Source organism: Erithacus rubecula (genome assembly GCF_903797595.1).
Source record: "Erithacus rubecula genome assembly, contig: SUPER_Z_unloc_2, whole genome shotgun sequence".
Lineage (NCBI taxonomy): Eukaryota > Metazoa > Chordata > Aves > Passeriformes > Muscicapidae > Erithacus > Erithacus rubecula.
This window is the reverse complement of record NW_027635860.1, coordinates 1,946,385-1,967,494: the sequence shown is the minus strand read 5'-3', so window position 1 is coordinate 1,967,494 and position 21,110 is coordinate 1,946,385. Positions and strand designations below refer to the sequence as shown.

Here is a 21,110-nt window from a genome sequence, read left to right as displayed (position 1 = left end):
CTGATTAGCAAAACATTCCCAGTCAGAAAATTGTTCTGATATGATTTATTAGCAGCTAAAGCAGCTCTCAAGTGGGAGGCAGTACAGTCTGGAGAGCAATAGCATGGAAAAATAAAAATGTCAGAAGAACAGATCTTTAATTTCTGGATCCAGCACTAACCTACTGTCTGACATCTAATCAATCACTTCCCTTCTCTCTACTTCAAATTCCTTAAAACTGACCAGAGATTTAGTCTAAAAATTGTATTTAAATTAACAGGTAGATAACTCTGGAGTGAGGGCAGAATACAGGCATGAAAACAATCTGAGAGCTGGAGCACCTCTCCTATGAAGACAGATTAAGACAGCTTGGGTTGGTCAGCCTGGAAAAGAGAGGAGCTCTTATGAGTTTTAGGTGCTTTAGGAATACTTACAGCAGGCCTACAAGAAGACTGGAGAGGAACTTTTTACAGGGGCACGTAGTGACAGGACAGAGGGCAATGTCATTAAATGGAAATTGGCTAGGTTTATACCAGATACAGAGAAGAAATTCTTTACTGTAGATGTGTTAGACATTGGCCCAGGTTACCCAGAGAAGCTGTGAATGCCCCATTCCCAGAAATTCTAAAGGCCAGGTTGTATGGGGCTTTGACCAATCTGCTCTAATACAAAGTATCCCTGCCTGTGGAGGAGGGAGGTTTGGAATTAGATAATCCTTGGGGTCCATTCCAACGCAAACAATTCTATGATTCTACAAAATCAGAATATCATTACTGCAAAGCAGAAAAGCATCTTAACATGTGATCAGACTTTTACAAAGCTTTTTTACCACTTAGAATCACAGAATCCCAGAATCTTTAGTGTTGGAAGGGACTTCTGGAGATCATGCAGCCCAATCCTTCTGTCAAGGCAGGGTCACCTGAAGCAGGTGACACAGGAACATGTCCCAGTGGGGCGTAAAAGTCTCCAGAGAGGGAGATTCCACGACGTCCCTGTGCAGCCTGTTCCAGTGCTCTGAAAACCTCAATGTAAAGAAGTTATTTCTTGTATTTTGGTTTATGGCCATTGGCCCTTGTTTGGTTATTGGGCACCACTGAAAATAGTCTGGCACAAGCCTTTGAGATATTTATGTTCACTTATGAGATTCCCTCCCAGTCTTCTCTGGAATAAAAAGGCTCAGCTCCTGCAGTCTCTCCTCATAGGAGAGATGCTGCAGACCCCAAGTCGTCTCTGTGGTCTCTGCTGGACCCTCTGCAGTACCTCCTTGTGTTTCTTATACTGAGGAGCCCAGAACTGAACACAATACCACAGATGTGGGCAGAGGGGCAGGATCACCTTCCTGAACCTGTTTGCCACATTCTTCCCAATGCACCCCAGGAACTCACTGGTCCTCCTCACCACAAGGTCAACTGCTATACACATCAAATAGAGGAGGACGACACAGACTAAGAAGCGCAGGCTTTTCTAAGAGAAGATAAGGGATTGAACAGCAAAAGTAGCAGCAGAGCTCTCCCAAATTACAAATTTCCTGCTTCCCATAAGTGACTGGCTTTCCAAAGCAGAAAAATCTAGGGAAGCATTTTTCTCCAAAAGACTGAAATACACTATAGATTGGAGTAATCATAATGAAACTAATTTATAGAAAAAAATATTCTTTTTATTTTATATAGGGTCCTAGTAAGACTGCCCTGAATAAATAGCGAAAGACTGTAAGTGTAAAGGTTACACATGGTTTTAGGATACAACATCACTGACTAGCATGGGACTGCATAGTGGTACTCTGCTACAGACAATCACATGAATTTTCTTTGGAAGGCAGCTCTGAAGGTTTCCAGTCCAAGCTTGACTTCAAAAATGGCACTAAGTCCAACCCTAGGTTGGCTGAATTACCATTCTGTCCTTTCCTCTGGATCATGCCTGCATACTGGCTGAACACCAACAAGCATCTCCCTGTGTAACACTTACAGACAAAACCAGGCCAGTACCTGCTTGGAAGGAAAGAGGTGAACTGGAGGCCTATTTCCTTCTCAACGTGTGAAACGCCTGACAATTAAGAGTTACAAGGAACTGCAGATCTGAAATCATACCCTTGTGGCTGCAGGGCACATACTGAAGAGGTACATGATGCACCTTCAGCACACAGTGAATCATACCAGTTCCAGGCTAGTAAGAGGGAAGCATAACTCAGTAATGTGCCTAATGCTGATCTCTGAATGGTTTAAATATGCTTTTGTGTTTGGACTGAAAGTACCTGCTGGTCTGGGTTGCTGCCTCTTTTAAATGAAGGCACAGAGATTAAGGATTACAACTTTGCTCCATAGATAAGACCTCAAGTATATTGCCAAAGAAGAAACAAGAGAATAACCTGTTCATAATTTCAAATGTTTACCATCTGGGAAATAGTGCTTTCTGCACCACCTTTGCCAACACTCTACCACCACCTTTCCAGATGCCTCAAAATGCTCCCTTCCTCACTACAAACTCAATTCTTACTGTGTTGGCCATCTACTTTGATCAATGTTCACACTGGCCTTCTGCCTATTTTTTAATGCTCATTTTCACTACTGTACCTTGTGATCAGTATGGCTGCATCAACTGAAGTCATGTCTTCTCCCCAGCTTGTTGACATTTCTAAGTGTATATCGTTCTTCTTGCCAAATTCTTCATGCTGCCATTTACAAAAGCTTTCCAGCATTTTTTCACCATGATGTCCAATATACATATCTGCCTGGAAATAAAAGACAATGTTACTAAAATTAGGGTTCTGTAAATAGAATTTGGAACCTTTTTTGACTGACCTAGCAAAAATATTCTGCTTTTTATGGCATAATACTTCCACGGCAAAACAATTCAAACTTCAGGTGCAGAGACCACTTTCCTCACTTGTTAAGGATACTTAACTTAATAAAGGATAATAATAATAATAATTAAGTATCCTTAAATAAGGATACTTTACTTAATAAACTAAGTCAGTGCATTGAGAGTGTACATTCATCTGCTCACCCAAACTCTAGTCTTAATTATTTGCTGATTTCTCATTATCCATGGTGAGGAAAAGTATAATGATGTTAAGATTCAGAATTTGAACATGAAATGAGATTACTCCAACTGCTGAAAGGAACTGTAGAAATACTTATTCACTGGAAAATTACAATATTTTAGATTAGAACTACTGGTAAGTGAATCTGATATCAAAGAAAATCAGTTCTCCTTCTACAATCCAATGTATTTAAAGGAAATTATTTTTCTATTCAGACATGTGAACACACAAAAACCAGAGCAGAAGCAGATTTTGTTAAGATCTACCTGAGTTCCACATGGAAACTTTGATTGACTTTTAATTGCAAGTACAGAAAAGTCTAAATACATGCAGAACATAAATTAGGAGAAAGTCAATCATTATTGAGTCTGCTCGTCAGTATAAATCACTAAATAATATACAAGGAAACACTTTAGCCATTGAAGTTCTTGATTATTGCAATTTTTTGCATAGCAACAAGCTAAGTAGCATTACCCTCTACAGGCTAAGACAAATGTCACAAATACCTACTGGAGTCTCATGAAGAAGGACAAGTTTAGTCACCCGAAGATTTACTTGCAATCCTAGACTCTTGTGTTGGAAAAGATTAAAAACCTAAGAGAGATTAAAAGAAAAAAAAAAATTAACTAGCATTGCATATACACTAAATACAAACAACAGAACGCCAAAGACCCTCAAATGCTCTCATATTCTACCTACTGTGACTGCTTTTATTTTCTGTAATCTGAACAGAACATTAAGATAATGTACTGTGCTGGCATTCTGAAGTGAAAACACGGCTTAGGCAATATTCATTCTGGGCACATAAAAAAAAAGTCCTTTTCCTCTCAATGGCCACAATCACTTTATAAACTGTGGGCTGTTTCTCCAAGTATTTATACACACATTTAATACTGTTCACATGAAAATTTATATTCAGCTAAATCTATAATCTTGGACCAAGTGGTCTGAGCCAACATCCAACTCCCTAATTCTTCTTTATCATTCAGAATAGTTAAAGCTCATAATAATTTTTCAGCTTTAGAACAATCTTTCCCCTTGTATATTACAGGTTATTTTTCACTGCTTTATGCACCAAATGAGTGCACTACAGCTCCAGATAGAACTGGAAGGGAATGTAATTGCCCAAGTTCATAACTCTTTCTTTTTTTTTCCAACAGCACACAATCCTTTCCATAACAATGTCATGTCTTCACAACAAGCACAGGTCACAAGAAGCTATCCAACATCCTGACCTTTCCAACGATACAATGGGCTTCTCTCACTTCCAGGCTTCCCAGAGAGGTATGACCAGGCAGTACACACCAGCCTGCAGCACCATGGTTTTCTGATGCAAAACATATGGACTAAGTCTTGAGAGCCTGTGATGATCCTGCTCTGACTGTGCCTTACAGGTGCTCAGCCAGAATCACGAGAAGGAGCAATGGAATCAGCCTGCGTTTGGCAGGTTGGCACTGCTGGCAAATCATCTATATTAGTTTTAAATTTCCTACCATGTTTAAGATGGTTAGAATAAATCTTCTGGCAGCGTCTGTTCCATGATAGGAAACCATAGCTGGATCTGCCACCACAACAGTTTCTATGTTGTACTCTTGAGGTAACTTGTAAGAGTATCGCTTTCCTCTTCCACTTTCTGACACTTTCTGAGTCTTGGATTTTCTTTTATCTGTAAAACAAAAAAGTGCTTGAGAAATTTATCCTTCAAACTACTCCTGCAGTACTTTTTAGGATTTGTTACCCTGTAACATAACTGTCATTATGTGGAAAGTAATAGCTATGGACTTCAATATATTATACTTATTTGCCACTGCCAATGCTAAGGCACATACTAAAGGTCTCAACTGTGTATAAATATTAGCTCATACCAAGGAAACAGAAATTTTATCCATCTTTTCAAGTAAAGTCAGAAAGACTATTTACATCATTTCAACTGGTATATTTATAAAGATAATATGCATTTCTTACTTTGGTTTGTGGGAGAAAACTCAACTCATGCTGTGACTGAAGGAAAACCAGTCACACTGATATTGCAGAATTTTTGTCTGTCCATCTTCATGAATCACAGAGAAAATATGTTCATGTAATTATATCTTAGTACACAAGACAACAAATACAGATTTGTCACAGAACCATTTCGTAAATACATGCAACAATTCCATTATTTACGAAGAGAAAATAGTGTTTCAGATAAAGAGAATGACATAGGTTTGTTAGGAAAAAAAAGTGAATTTTTACTGACACGACTTCAAAATCAGTGCTCCTGTACGCAGCTGAAAAAAATTAACAAAACTAAACCATGGAAACAGGCCTTCAAATGTACAAAAAGTTACAAGTTGAAAACATGTTATGTTCATGGTAAGGCTGAGGTTATTAATGGCATTCATTTTCAGTTTCCCCTCCAAAAACCCAACAAAATCTCCATTACAACTATGATAAATAGGAAATCCTCCAGCCCAATTACACAGAAACAGTTCAAGTCAGAAGGTGGTCAAATTTACAAACTGCAGTCAGCAGTGCCATTTTAAATAATCTAATTAAAAATTAAATACAAAATTAAACTCCTTGTTGTAGTCACCAAATTTTGTTAGATCCCCTTGAGAGGATGTAAAACTTCTGGGACTGATCTCATTGAAACCAAGTGGAGCTTTCTCCAGAATCCACAATGGAGTATCAGGCTCACTGTTTACCTAAAAAAAGTGATGTTTGAGATGACAATTATATTCTAGAAACAATAAAATACTCAGAAATTTTGCATAAATGTTTTGCAATTAACCAATCTCATCTCTAATGGGAAAATTCCTGCAGTGTATTTTAAAATACATGATCATACTCCAAAAACCAAGTCACTCTTCAGGAGAGTGCTAGAAATGAACTTACGAAGTCAATTAACTTATAAATTAAATTTAAAATATAAAATAGCAATGGAAGAAGGGTCTGTGATTTAAACATACATCTAATATAGATTTTATGCAAATATAACGTAGATACATATTTTGCAATGTAACATGTCTAAATTATGCAACATTGAAAATGCTGCCTACCCTTCTCAGTTTAATTCATAAAAGATTATACATATGATTGTCTTAGCTCATCCCTGTCCTGGTTTGAAGGACAGGTGTCTCCTAAGAAAGGCAGAAGCTCCTCTTTGAAATGGAGAATGTAAACCCCCTTCCTTCAAATTATAAGCATAATTTTGAAATTAAGGGGCTCTCAGGCAAAGATATGAGAATTAGGAATAACAGTTCTTTACTAGGAAAATTAAAATAGAAATACAGTATTACAAAAAACAATCCCAACCCTGACAGAGACAAAATACAACCTGACACCCTGTCAGTCAGGGTGTTGGTAGCAGTCCCATTAAATGGTGGATAGAGTCCTCCTGCAGTGGCAGATGTGGTTCAGCTGAAGCAGTGCTCCTGTAGAATGGTCCAGTTTTCCTCTGAAGATCCAGAGATGATGTGGAAAGGTTCGGTTTTCCTCTGGAATCCAGTGGAAAGATGGTCTCTTGCTGTCCAAAATCTCAGTTTTTATCTAGGTAGGAAAGGCTTGGCTCATCCCCTAGCTGGAGCATCTCCCAATGGGATGATGTCATTTTATCAGTCATATAGTGGGACTGAATGTGCCAGCAGCAGTTCATATCTTCCTGGAGGGATGATGAGTTGTGGAAAAGATAAAGAGTCTTAAATATGGCCCTTTAGCAGATAGTATGTGCCATGGAGATAAGGGTCACTGCCCCACCCAGCTTCAACAGATGGTGAGAGAATACACATTTCTGGCCACATTAACCCAACACAATATCAATATTCTAGTACCATCTGCATAATAAAAAAAAACAACCATCTTTACAGTTCTCACTTAAGATTAGGTTTCCCTGCTGTACACAATGGGTTTCCCCATCTTTCTGCATTACACACCAAGTGTAATCAGGCTTTTGAGCAAAGACAATTCCATGGATGTGTTTGTCCTTGCCCAAGGTAGGAATCCAAACAGTCTTTCCTAAAATACTTTTTATGTGTACTGCAGGGACTTTATTTCCATCCACTGTGTGCAAAGGTTCAGATTGGGCAGGACCAGCTTGACTGATGGACCCTCGGGTGTTGACCATCCAGGTGACCTTTCTAAGCTTGTTTCCCAATTCTTGAAGGTTTCCCCACTGAGACCCTTCAGGGTAGTCTTGAGTAGGCTGTTGCACTGTTCAACTTTCCCGGCAGCTGGTGCATGGTAAGGGATATGATGTATCCATTCAATTCCGTGTTCTCTGGCCTGGACGTTGATAAGGCCATTCTTGAAATGAGTCCCGTTGTCTGACTCAATTCTCTCAGGGGTACCATGCCTCCAGAGGACTTGTTTTTCCAGGCCCAGGATGGTGCTCCGAGCAGTGGCGTGGGGCACAGCGTAGGTCTCCAACCATCCGGTGGTGGCTTCTACCATGGTCAGCACGTAGCGCTTGCCCTGGCGGGTCTGAGGCAGTGTGATATAGTCAATCTGCCAGGCCTCTCCATACTTATATTTGGACCATCACCAAATATAAGCCCCCATACCAGAGGGGCTTCACCCGCTTGGCCTGTTTGATGGCAGCGCACGTGCCACAGTCATGAATAACCTGAGAGATGCTGTCCATGGTTAGATCCACCCCTCGGTCTCGTGCCCGCTTATAGGTGGCGTCTCTGCCCTGATGGCCTGAGGCATCGTGGGCCCATCGAGCCAGGAACAGTTCTCCCTTGTGTTCCCAATCTAAGTCTATCTTTGAGACCTCTATGTGTGCAGCATGATCTACCTGCTTGTTGTGCCTATGTTCTTCATTAGCCCGACTCTTGGGAACATGGGCATCCACATGACGGACTTTCACGGGGAGCTTCTCTACCCGAGTGGCAATGTCTTTCCACTCATCAGCAGCCCATCCACGAATCAGTGTAAAGGTAGAGCTTTGGCCATTTCTCTCTCTCAGCAATGTCCAAGGCCAGCTGAACAGCTTTGAGTTCAGCAAGTTGACTCGATCCACCTTCTCCTTCAGTAGCTTGTGCAACCTGTTGTGTGGGGCTCCATATGGCAGCTTTCCACTTCCGGTTCATCCCCACAATGCGGCAGGAACCGTCGGTGAAAAGGGCGTAGCGTGTTTCATCTGCTGGCAGCTGGTTGTACGGTGGAGCTTCTTCAGCCCGGGTCACTTGCTTCTGCTCCTCTTCATCAGCGAGACCAAAATCTTCACCTTCTGGCCAGTTCGTAATTATCTCCAAAATCCCAGGGCGATTCGGGTTGCCAATATAGGCGCGCTGGGTGATGAGGGCAATCCACTTGCTCCATGTGGCGTTAGTGGCGTGGTGAGTAGAGGGAACCTTTCCTTTGAACATCCACCCCAGCACTGGCAGTCGGGGTGCCAGGAGAAGTTGTGCTTCTGTGCCAATCACCTCTGAGGCAGCTTGAACTCCCTCATAGGCAGCCAAGATTTCCTTCACTGTGGGAGTGTAGTTGGCTTCAGACCCTTTGTAACTTCTGCTCCAGAATCCCAGGGGTCGGCCTCGGGTCTCACCAGGCACTTTCTGCCAAAGGCTCCAGGACAGACCATGGTTCCCAGTTGCAGAGTAAAGCACATTCTTTACCTCTGGTCCTGTCCTGACTGGGCCAAGGGCCACTGCATGAGCAATTTCCTGTTTGATCTGGGCAAAGGCTTGCTGTTGTTCAGGGCCCCAATGGAAATCGTTCTTCTTGCGAGTGACCTGGTAGAGAGGGCTCACAATCTGACTGTACTCAGGGATGTGCATTCTCCAAAAGCCTATGGCACCTAGAAAAGCTTGTGTTTCCTTCTTGCTTGTTGGTGGAGACATTGCAGTGGTCTTATTGATGACCTCAGTGGGGATCTGGCGCCGTCCATCCTGCCACTTCACTCCCAGGAACTGGATCTCTCGGGCAGGTCCTTTGACTTTGCTCTTTTTAATGGCGAAACCGGCTCCCAGCAAAATCTGGATGATCTTCTCTCCTTTCTCAAATACCTCCATTGCTGTGTTCCCCCACACAATGATGTCATCGATGTACTGCAAATGTTCTGGAGCCACACCCTTCTCCAGTGCAGCCTGGATCAGTCCGTGGCAAATGGTGGGGCTGTGTTTCCACCCCTGGGGCAGTCAGTTCCAGGTGTACTGCACGCCCCTCCAGGTAAAGCAAACTGAGGCTTGCACTCTGCTGCCAAAGGAATGGAGAAGAATGCATTTGCAATGTCAATGGTGGCATACCACCTTGCTGCCTTGGACTCCAGCTCGTACTGGAGTTTCAGCATGTCCAGCATGGCAGCGCTCAGCGGTGGAGTCACTTCATTCAATGCCCAATAGTCCACAGTCAGTCTCCATTCTCCATCAGATTTCTGCACAGGCCAGATAGGACTGCTGAAGGGTGAGTGGCTCTTGCTGACCACCCCTTGGCTTTCTAGATCACGGATCATCTTGTGGATGGGGATCACAGCATCTCGATTTGTCCGGTACTGCCGGTGGTGCACTGTCATGGTGGCAATTGGCACCTGTTGCTCAGTCACTTTCAGGAGTCCTACTGCAGAGGGATTTTCTGACAGTCCAGGCAAGGTGTTCAACTGCTTAATGCTCTCTGTTGCTACAGCAGCTATTCCAAAAGCCCACCTGAACCCCTTTGGGTTTTTGTAGTAGCTGTTCCTGAGGAAGTCTATGCCTAGAATGCACAGTGCCCCTGGGCCAGTTACAATTGGATGTTTCTGCCACCCCTTCCCTGTCAGGTTAATCTCAGCTTCCAGCAAAGTGAATTCCTGTGATCCCCCCGTCACCCCAACAATGGAAACAGGTACCTTCCCCACATGTTCTGATGGCATCAGGGTGCATTGTGAACCAGTATCAACTAGCACTTTATGTTTCTGTGGCTTTGATGTGCCAGGCCATCGCACCCACACTATCCAATAGATCCTGTCATCCCATGCCTCTCCCTGGCTAGAGGCAGGGCCCCTCTAGCCCTGGTTAATATTTCTTTTTTGGGCATGCACATTAGAGGTTTCTTCAAGTGGGTTTGACAGATTATTTTCTCTTCCGTAATATCCTGCACCTTATTATGGGAGGTTGAGGCTTCTTTCACTTTAGTAGAACTCCTTTGGTTAGTGTTTCCCTCCCTGAGCTGACGCACCCATGCTACCTGGACAAAAGTGGATTTCCCATCCCATTTTTCCATGTCTTCCCCACAGTCTCGCAGGAAGAACCACAGGTCAGCTTGTGGGGTGTACCCTCTCTCCCTAGCTGGAGGGCATTGCACTCTAAATTTGGGGCCTGTAACTCATATTGGTGCTGCATTGTTCTTCCTCATCTCTTCCCTCATCCTCCTTATCTCCTCTTTGAACTCCTCTTTGAGTTCCTTAACCACAGCAGAGACATTGGCCTGCATTGGGCCATTCACCTTACTCTTAAAATTTCTGAGTTTGTTGGCAACAGAGCGCACTGGCTCTTGGTGGTTATCATTGCTATGAAGGTGGTATATTGAGACGGCCCCAAGGTTGCCAAATTCCATAGCATCAGCCCTGTGCACTTGACCTTGTCAGGGTCATTGTCATGCTGTCCATCCCTCCCAAGGAGTACCTCTAATACTGCTGTTTCTCTCAGCTGCTGGATCCCTTCCTCAAGGGTCTTCCAGTGCATCCTACAGTGGTGCTCCTGCATTCTCTTTCTGTGGACAAACTTCTCTCTCACACTCATTAAAAGCCGGTCCCAGAGGGAAAGGAGGCCTTGCTCCCTTACAAATATCTGGTCCACACCTGAATCCTGGGCCAAGGATCCCAAATTCCTGGCCTCAGTTCCATCCAGTTGAACACCTGTTCCCGTAAGGTCCCAGACCCGGAGTAACCAAGTTGTGAAAGGCTCACGGCCCCGCCGAGCAATGTCTTTGCGCAGGTTACGGAGACTATTGTATGAGAGGGACTCGGTGACAATCTCAACCTCTGGCTCCCTTGCTGGTTGTGAGGACCCTCCTTGCTGATCCCCATTATCTAAGTGCCTCGTTTTAATCTTAGATTTCCTAGTTTCCACAGGAGCAACTGCTGCTGGCTGTGGCTGCTCCGGTGATCCAGCTGGAACCTGGACAGATACAACATCTACGGGTTCCACTGCAGCACCATCTGACTCTCCCTCTTTAGGGCAGGGGCAGGGTTTCTCACCAGTGGGGAAAAGTGCCCCTTCAACATCTTGCTCATGTCACACATAACCCTCAGCAGAACTCCCACCCACTACAGGTGGTTCCTCTCTGTGGTGGGCTGTGGGGCAGGGTTAGGCTCTGGGGCAGCATCCCTAGTCTTTGGGGTAGGGTCAGGCTCTGGGGCAGCACTTTTATTTCCTGGGGTAGGTATCAAGGTTGTTATCCAAGCTAATATTCCCTTGTGTCTGAATGCTAAGTAGAACAGGCCTATCAGCAATACCAGCCACTGTGTGGAATCATAAATATTCAGAGGATATTTAAACCCTTCAAAAACTGGTGGAGTAGACCCAAAAAACTGGGTGAAGGGTTGGGAGAAAACTTGCCTTGGTGTCATTTCCTCACAGTAGGTGCCATTATTAAAGTAACTTCAAAAACAGTTAGTGTGTGATAGCCCTGAATCCATGTACCTGCCTTCCAAAGGAAATAATAAATCTGCTAATTCCTCACCTTATTAAGCCATAAAGCAAACTGGATAACAGACACAGTTGCCTTAGTTAGAGGGCCCATGTTTAGATAAGGGCCTGCAAATGGGAAAAATATAGCCATGACCACATGCTACCTGAACCAGGATAAGCTAGACCACGTGATGCCACCTAATGAGGTTTTTATATTCACCACAAAAAATTAGGTTATTCAAGAATTGTTATTCCTTTTATCTCTCGATGCCCTCAAGCCCCACGCTGGGCACCAAAATCTGTCCTGGTTTGAAGGACAAGGGTCTCCTAATAAAGACAGAAGCTTCTCTTTGAAATGGAGAATGCAAACCCCCTTCCTTCAAATTATAAGCATAATTTTGAAATTAAGGGGCTCTCAGGCAAAGATATGAGAATTAGGAATAACAGTTCTTTACTAGGAAAATTAAAATAGAAATACAGTATTACAAAAAACAATCCCAACCCTGACAGAGACAAAATACAACCTGACACCCTGTCAGTCAGGGTGTTGGTAGCAGTCCCATTAAATGGTGGATAGAGTCCTCCTGCAGTGGCAGATGTGGTTCAGCTGAAGCAGTGCTCCTGTAGAATGGTCCAGTTTTCCTCTGAAGATCCAGGGATGATGTGGAAAGGTTCGGTTTTCCTCTGGAATCCAGTGGAAAGAAGGTATCTTGCTGTCCAAAATCTCAGTTTTTATCTAGGTAGGAAAGGCTTGGCTCATCCCCTAGCTGGAGCATCTCCCAATGGGATGATGTCATTTTATCAGTCATACAGTGGGACTGAATGTGCCAGCAACAGTTGATATCTTCCTGGAGTGGATGGGTTGTGGAAAAGATAAAGATGATTGCTTCACCTAGTCTTAAATATGGCCCTTTAGCAGATAGTTTGTGCCATGAAGATAAGGATCACTGCCCCACCCAGCTTCAACAGATGGTGATAAAATACACACTTCTGGCCACATCAACCCAACAGTTTATTCCACTACATCTGAGAAGGTCTAACTGATCCTCTACAGCTAGGGAAAGTGCAAGACTTACTAACACATTTACTAAAAGAAAAAAGTATGTATTCTCTCTGTTTGGTGACCTAGAAGTAGAAACAGCTTATAAATTTAGGTTTTCTAGATCTAAAGTCTCTTCTTTTTATCCTTCAGACACTTGCTTAGCCTTCTAACTTTTGCTACACTGTACCAAACTCATGTTTGCTAACAGAGGATCTACAGCCTAGTTTATATAACACTATGTGTGTTTTCATTGCTCTTTTGAGGATAATTTCTAATGAAACTTCAGTGTTAGTACTTGTGCCAAGAAATCCACTTCCTATAAGCAATACAACTGTGGATTGCCATACAAACATCTAATGCTGCAAGGGTAAGCTATAGATATAAGTTTAAAACGTAAAATTATGTGGGTCTAAAAACATCTCTTATGATTCACGTGGTCAATATGACTGCCTCTTAGGCAAAGTGCAGCTTCCAGCAACAGTTTATTCACTGTTCACTTCTTTGTAAAAGACAGCAGCTAGTGATTGAAAACTTCAAATTCAATCTTAATATGTACAAAGAATTCTCTTAACACATCTCTTTACAAGTTATAGCTAGCAGAGCACTTCTATTCAGAAGTGATAGTCCACAATAAAATACATCATTGTGCTAAACATTAAGAACACTGTGGTCCCATAAGCTGTTGAAACCCCTGTCTTTGGGGATTGTAGTGGATGAGAAGACGACACAACTCTGTAGACAAGCTGTCTGCCCATCATTTGACTTAGATATCTCTCCCATTAACAAACCAATGAACAATCTGTTCTTGGCCAGCCAACCTTTTACAAATTGCTGGCAGAAATCCCCATCACGAGATCTCATTTATCTGAAAATTGTAGCTCTTTCCTAAGAACTTTAAATAAATTGAATTAGTAATTTTGGTACTACTTGTATTCAAATAACTGCCACAACTGCTGCCAGATAACAAGCGAAGCAGGCTTTAGGCAAAGACTCTTGTTTCTTTACATACTCACAAATAAGTAAAAATTACAAAGAACTATTCATTATTGCAGGCAAAGGATGTAAAAGACAACAAGCGCTGCAAAAAAGGCAGCTACATCAATAATGCATGTGCTAACAAGATTAAAGATGCATAAATTCATCTAAAAAATCTGATCACATTGCCAAAATAAAAAAATTAATTCTACAGAAGGATTCTGTGCAGTAAAATTCTAGTTTGTGCAACTATGGAAAAAAAGAAGACTCCATATCCATATATTTTTTAAACTCAGTTGACTGAGAGGAAAGCTAGGAATTATTGCATTACTTCAGCAAGAAGGCTAAAAACATTGCAGCAAGTACATTTGACAAAAAATAGGCAATTAAGATAAAACAAGCAGAAATGTTAACAAAACAATAACCACCCTAAAAAAATTTAGAGACATTAAAATCCATCTTCTATAATACATCTACTATAAACAGGTTACATAAAGCATCTGAGCCAACATTACAAAGAGGCTGTGACCACAGGACTCCTGGACACCTTCAAGTCCTCAGGCACAAAAGCATTTCCTGAGTACATGCACATGCAGCCCAGACTGCAGAGGAATCACCATCACTCCCCAGGGGATAACCTAGTTATACGGAAATTGCAGTATTCTGCCTACGTAGGGAATATTCAGGAGCTTAAGAAGCCATGAGCTGTACTTCCACTACAATTTGAATAGGGATTTAAATACTTTCCAACGGAGTGACAATGTTTTTCTGACCCAAGGAGCAGAAACAAATATCTCAAGTAGCAGCAGTCTCCATTTCATGCAATCTCATAGATCCATGATCAAGATTGTTTGCACATTTTATTGCATGACCATCACATAGAAATGGGCTGTAGAGCAAGAATCAACACAGCTCTCCCAGCTGTGTTGCCCAGTCTACATCCCATAAAGTAAAACTTCTGCTTTTGATTCAGTGATACATAGCAGGCTTTTTTCTGCAATATTATATCATTCTAAGAGGAAAAGTACATTTATATCACAGGACAGTATATTGTTTAATGCCAGAATTAAGAAGAGGAGCAGTCTTCCAATCTCACAAATTCAGAGGGGATTTAAAATTCACATTTACTGTATCTTAGGTAAGAGATTTCCTTTTTCACAACATACCCCAGGCCTTGACCATGAGTTCAGTTCACTGTACAAACAACTTCAGTTTGGAACAAGTGCTTCAGAGCAGGTAGAAGAAAAAAAACCTTAGATTCCCAATGTGGCCCTTTGCTCTAATTACAACTGCTTCTCTCACGTTTTTTCTGTGACACACTTTTGTTCAGGTTTCTTTTAAAGGCTCCATGGGCCATGTGCTAAAGAAAGGTGTGGAGTGTAACCTCTGTCTATGTGCAACTGGCTCAGGCACGTAAGCAAGCCATAGACACTTTCAACAGAAGGACACACATGCACACTGTCAACAATCAAGAAAGCATCTGCTTCTGTCAGTATGATTCTCTGCCTCACCTAATTAATAAGAAAACCATCCCATTCACAAAAACAAGTTCTTTGTTCTCCTCAAACAAGTTTGGCTGTGCAGCAACTTTCAATCCAGCCCTCAATGGCAACGGACAACAAACAATGCCTTCTTTGATTGCCTCTGCTGGTTCTCCATGAAAAGCTATTCCTTCCAATAGTGATCCTTCAACACCTCCAGCACAAGCATTCATTCCTTCTGATAATTACAATTCATCACCGGCAATGCACATTTGCTTGATAGGTAGCCAGCCTTTGAGATCAATTTGGAACAAAACCAGCAACAGAAATACCTGTCTCTATTCTGACACACAAGCATTGTAGAAGCAAGAGATATGGTGGTAAGATAGAACCATATTGCTGAGAAATTGCTGTGTTACCAAGGTTGTAGTTGCTCTATTTCAAAAAGTTACACCTCTACCAAAGGCAGCTGAGACTATCTCACAGCCCCACAATAAAGCCCCTGCTTTATTTTTGTTTAATTGATCTACTTAGCTTATTTTTTTACTTAGAATTCTGAAATATTTATTATCTAAAGGCTTTTTTTTTATGCTTCTATTCACCTTTAAGGCTGCACCATGTCTGTAGCATGAATATTTTGGTGATATTAACTAAGTTCATGTCACATCAAGAAATTGCTCTCAGCATAGACAGAGCTTTTAAGCATATAACTCACTGCACTCCCTCTTAGCAAAATAACCTGTACCAGTGGAGTGAGGGACTCGTCTTGCTAGAACAATAGCATTGGTTAGAAAGTGCAGCTATTTATACTCACTGGCAACAATATTGTGTCAGAAGATGCTACTCAGTAATGCACAGCTCAAATTATTTTGAAATTTTAAAGCTGGTAGTAGATATAATGAAACTTCCTTCAAGCAGATATCTGATGCTCTGTTACAGGTTATTCTTAACAAATCAGAGCTTTGTGTGTAAGATCATTACAAAAGAATAAACTGACTTTCCCATTTTGGAGCATAAGAGAAAGTGAAAAGATATTTGATAATGAACATCATGGAAGAATAAAGTCCTTACGAACAGGTTTGCATCTTGACTCATTTTCATACCCACCACTGTTTGCTACTTTGTCAGATACTCCCCTCCTCTTTTTGCAGTGCATAAACCATGCATACTTTTCATTTTTATTTTCTCATTCCCATATACATGCAGGCATGCATGCTCTAACTGATTTTTCTCTAATAGCGAGGAATAAACAGCTTTATTTAATATGAACAACTTTGGATAATACAGAAAATTGAACTTTCAGATAACAAGTGTGAATGTAATACACATTCATTCACATGTGTATATCTAAAAGAGTAACATAGAGCCAACTGGAGGAAGTTATGTGCCATTTATTTCATCCCACAGCAAAAAGAGCCTTGCTGTGCTAATTTATCTTTGATTTCAAACTCTGGATGGATGCCTAACTATAAAACAATGCTTCTAAAATGAAAAAGAAAAAAAAAAAAAAAAAAAACCAAAAAACCCACAAAAAACTGTTCATTTATTCTGTGACTATACAAAGTGGACAGAGTAATATAAAAGTTCAGGAAGGATCAGCTATGGAAAAGTTTCAGCTGAAAATTATCTCCAGAGGGCAGCTAGTCCAACCTCCTGCTCAAGTCAGGCCAAGTGTCAGAGTATGATCAGCTCTTTTAGAGCCATTTCTAGACATGCTTTATAAATACCTGAGGATGTGGACTCAACAGCCTTTCTAGGCAACCTCTTCCAGTGCTAAGCATTCTTGTAGAGATTTTATTTTCCTTATGGAAATTGAAATTTCACTGAACACAAGTTACAACTGTTGTCTGTCACAGCATACCTCTAAGGAATGTCTGGCTTCATCTTCTCTCTGCAGACCCTTAGGCACCAGACAACTGCAGCTGCATCCTTCCTTTATCTTTCCTTACCTGCTTGAAATAACTTAGTTCCTTCTGCCTCATCCCAAATGTCATATAATCCAGCCTCCTGAATATATAACCATTTCAATGAGCTTCTGCCATTTTCTTTGCATTTTGCCAGAATCTCACTTGCACATGAAAAACAAGCCTAAAAATGTACACTCATTCTGGTTTACATCCTAGGAGAAAAATAATTTTTCACAACAACATTAGAAACACCCTCAGCTCACGCTGAGGTCAAAAGCCTGAGATGTCCTCCATCCTTTGAAGAACAACAGCTAATGATGAAGCAGAAAAAACAAAACACCATCTTTCACAAAAGCCATTTTTCCCTTCTCCACTGAAAACTATGAAGTGATCACTATGTGCCAAACTTCTTTTGAAAGTCTTCTACTTCAACAACTTGTTCTACCTGCCATTGTGGAAGAAGCATTAGGATTGTTTCATACACATCTTCTAAATGTCATTAATAGAAAAAGAACATTTATAAAAATCACTTAAATTCAGACAAATGTAGAAGTTCAAGACTGAAAAAAGACCAGAAAGAACTCTTTAACTTTGTTTTAAAACAGAAAATTAAGTACAAGAATTGCACATAGTGAGTGATTAAGCAGAGAGAGACAAGAAATTTATTGTAATTATTAAAAATTTAATTATTAAGTTGAAATTTAAAAATGCCCTAAAGATTTCTACTTTCAAATACAAATACATACTAAAAAGCAGTTGTCTATCCCTAATGCACAATTTCCTCTCCCAACAAGTGAGAGAGAGCCTTACCATGCCACCTCAAGAGTCCATCCTAAGGTACTGCAACAAGAATATCAGTTATGCTTCTGTCAACCTTCTCATGTAACTACTATCTACTTTTCTTTAAAATGTATTTGCTACATTGAAGCTTTTCGCGAGATTTTTGTATTACCTGTAACAACACCACAGTACTGATTCTGAGAAGGCGGTTTTTCAGAAATCTTCTCCTCCGCAGACCTTTTCCGTCTGTACACCCTGTGTGCATGCCCTGTCACAGCCAAAGTGCGATTGAGTGGCTCAATAAATATGAAATCCTCATTAATCTGTATAAACCCCATCTGCAAAGGAAAACATAAGGAACATATAAGGTAAGAATTTATTATGTTGTGCACAGTCTTGCCGGAGAAAAAAACCCACAACACTCCATTTAAGAAAACATTTTGTTTTAGTAACCTTATGAGCAAAGTGAGTACCTTTGTATTTTACAAGTTTTCTACTTAAATAAACTAGAATAAATTTCATTTATTTCAGCTAAATCCAGGTGGGTGGGTGGCTACATGCCAATAGCATATGCACAGTAAAAGATATGGAATGTTAAAAGTTTACTTTGGGAGACCCAGGAGGTCATTTATATATGTACAGCATGTACAGAAAAGTCTATACACTGGTTTTATTATTTATCATTGTCACATTTTTAGATAACTATATTTAATAAAATAGCAGGAACAATGTAAGGCATATGAATACACACTGAACAAATGTAAGGGTGGAAAACAAATCTTGTGGCACTCTTTTTACTCTTTTTCTAACTATTTTAAACTATTTTTAAAACTACTTAAAAACAGCAGAAATCCCTTCTTGGTTTCCAGCAGTTACACCAGAAAAATATTTGAATACAGCCATTTAGTTAGTTAACTCTTCCCATCCCAACATATTCATACACACTGACACACATGAAAAGTTAACACACCAGATGCACATCTAATATTACAAGACTATAGCCAAAGCTTTAAAAAAAGAATACTATAAAACATACTTACATAAATGCCACACAAATAAAACTCAGTTCAAACTGTTAAGCTGCCAATACACACAAGTTCCTATCAAAAGTAAAGCTGGAGACAGCAAGGTTTTGTGGAGCTTTTTCCCCACATCAGCAAGACTGACAGCTAAACTCCTCATTCTCTAAACTTAAAAAATCTATGATACTGCTCTGCTACAGAAAGAAAGCAGTGTGATATAATTGGCTAAGAGAAGCAGAGAGCTCTTCTGTATGTTTCTAAGTAGCATTAATGGACAGAAATAGAAAATAATTTTATTTCTTCTGAAATCATGTACATGCCATTACTGGATATCCTGTCAGATATCCTGACAGATGAATAAACCATCCAAAAATATTCTGACCCAAGGAAGAAAACAAAATCAAAAATTTTGACTGGTACAAAACATAATTTCATTCAAACACAATTCTTTAAAAAGAAAAAAATCCAGCAATCTTTCTGCACAATCACATGAAATAAATGAGAATACACACATTTAACATTTCAATCAGGTACAACAGCTAAGGAATGCAGAACAGATGTTGAAAGGTCATCATTAACATGGCACACAAACACAAAAGTATCTGGGGGTTTGGCTGCTCCTTTTCCTTTTTTGCACTTACATTTTAGGTACAGAGCTTTAAATGTCACACACTAGATTAGTTAGGTACTGCTAAGCACTTTCTGTATGCCTATAGAATAACATTCCTTGAAAAGTGTATCTTTAAAAATGCTAGTTTTATGTAACAATTAACTAGTCTTATACAAACTACAAATGATGTGAATTTTTATGTAAAAGCATAGTTCTCAAATACTAATAAAATATATAAATTACTTTTAATTTGATTTTTATGTCTAATGCTGAATTTCACTCAGGGATAGATTACATTACTTTTAAAAGAATTATTTAGCGTATGAAAGAAATTGATAAATTGAATATAGAACAGGAATTGCAGCCTACTGAAGGTGCTGCAAGTATCCCCTGTCCACCAACAAAAAGCAAGGCCTTAGTCCCTCCTGAACTGACTCAGTCATAGAATATTTGTCACATCTCTTCCATCTCCATTCTCTTTGTTGCAAAATGAAACCAGAGCTTTAGGATGATGCACTTCAATTGCCACCATTCATTAGACATTCTGAAAAGTTTTGCTAGGACAGACATTTAATGGTTTCTTCCAGCTCTCACATAAACTGAAGTTTAATTCATTGGTAGAGAAATCCCAAATTTATTGCCCATTTCCTGAGTCAGAACTTAGAGAACTGAACAGGGAAGTAAAGTTAAACATATAGATAATTTTCAGACAAATCTGAATAATCAAACAATCTCTGATGCCATTTTTACTGCTTCTGGGGAAAAAAAAAAACCAAAAACAAAAACAAAACCAACAAAAACAAGTAATTATTTCTCCAACATTTGGATAATTTCACAGGTAGAAAGTGGTAGGTGAAACTGTACCTTTGTCAACCATGCCCTAATATTTTCATAATCATTGCAAATGGAGTTAAGAATACCTCTTTTAATGAAGTAAACACAGAAGTCAAAGCAAGCATTAAAGCATTTCAGTTTTAACACATTTTCAGATATTGAATGCCAGGGCCAATTACAGCCCTTAGGCAGTTAAATAGTAAAATTTTCATATTTTGAAAACACACAGAAAAACAAATATTAAAAAGATGGAAAAGCAAAACCCTAATATCCATTTGGGATAAAACTGTGAGTTCTGACAAACTGGCAGTTTCATGTGAAAAAATGCTACTGCTCACAGCTGCAACTGAAAAGCTTACCAGGACTCTGGATTTAACTCCCGTAAAGGTAATATAGCATCCCACTCTTTCCCCCACTTTTCATGTTTGTTACATTAAAAAAAACCCCACAATCTTAAATGTAGCACACATCTCAGTAGATTTCAAGCCCAGCCCAATTTTGTTTGGAAAAAAAAATCCTCAAATTTCATAGCTACTGACAAACTCGTGTTGATGTACTTGTATTTTACTTACTTATATGCAGTAAAGAGAGCCCTTAAGTATAGGAGAAACTTCAGCTGATGGGCAAATAAAACTTTACATGCAGAAAATTAACAAATTAACTCTGGATAGTGGGAAACCAAGACAAATGAAAACAGCACCTTTCCCCTCAGCATCCTCAGTGGCACAGGGCAGGTGGGGAACAGCAGGTGTGGCCAGCATGTTAAGAGTTTCTCCCTGCTGCAGCCAACTCTCTACTCTTCTGTGAAGCAAATGCACACAGCAAGCAAGGACAGGCTGCACAAGACTC

General features: G+C 40.3%; 1 protein-coding gene across 1 annotated transcript in view; it reads right to left on the bottom strand.

Moving 5' to 3' along the window:
* Positions 1-21,110, bottom strand: part of ADAMTS19 (ADAM metallopeptidase with thrombospondin type 1 motif 19) — a 129,091-nt gene that overhangs the window by 87,646 nt on the left and 20,335 nt on the right. The window contains exons 3-6 of the mRNA XM_079331266.1: positions 17,968-18,133; positions 4,513-4,685; positions 3,530-3,613; positions 2,550-2,707 (exon numbers count right to left, since the gene is read on the bottom strand). Of these exons, the coding sequence (XP_079187392.1) occupies positions 2,550-2,707; positions 3,530-3,613; positions 4,513-4,685; positions 17,968-18,133 (581 nt within the window). The remainder of the gene's footprint in view (positions 1-2,549; positions 2,708-3,529; positions 3,614-4,512; positions 4,686-17,967; positions 18,134-21,110) is intronic.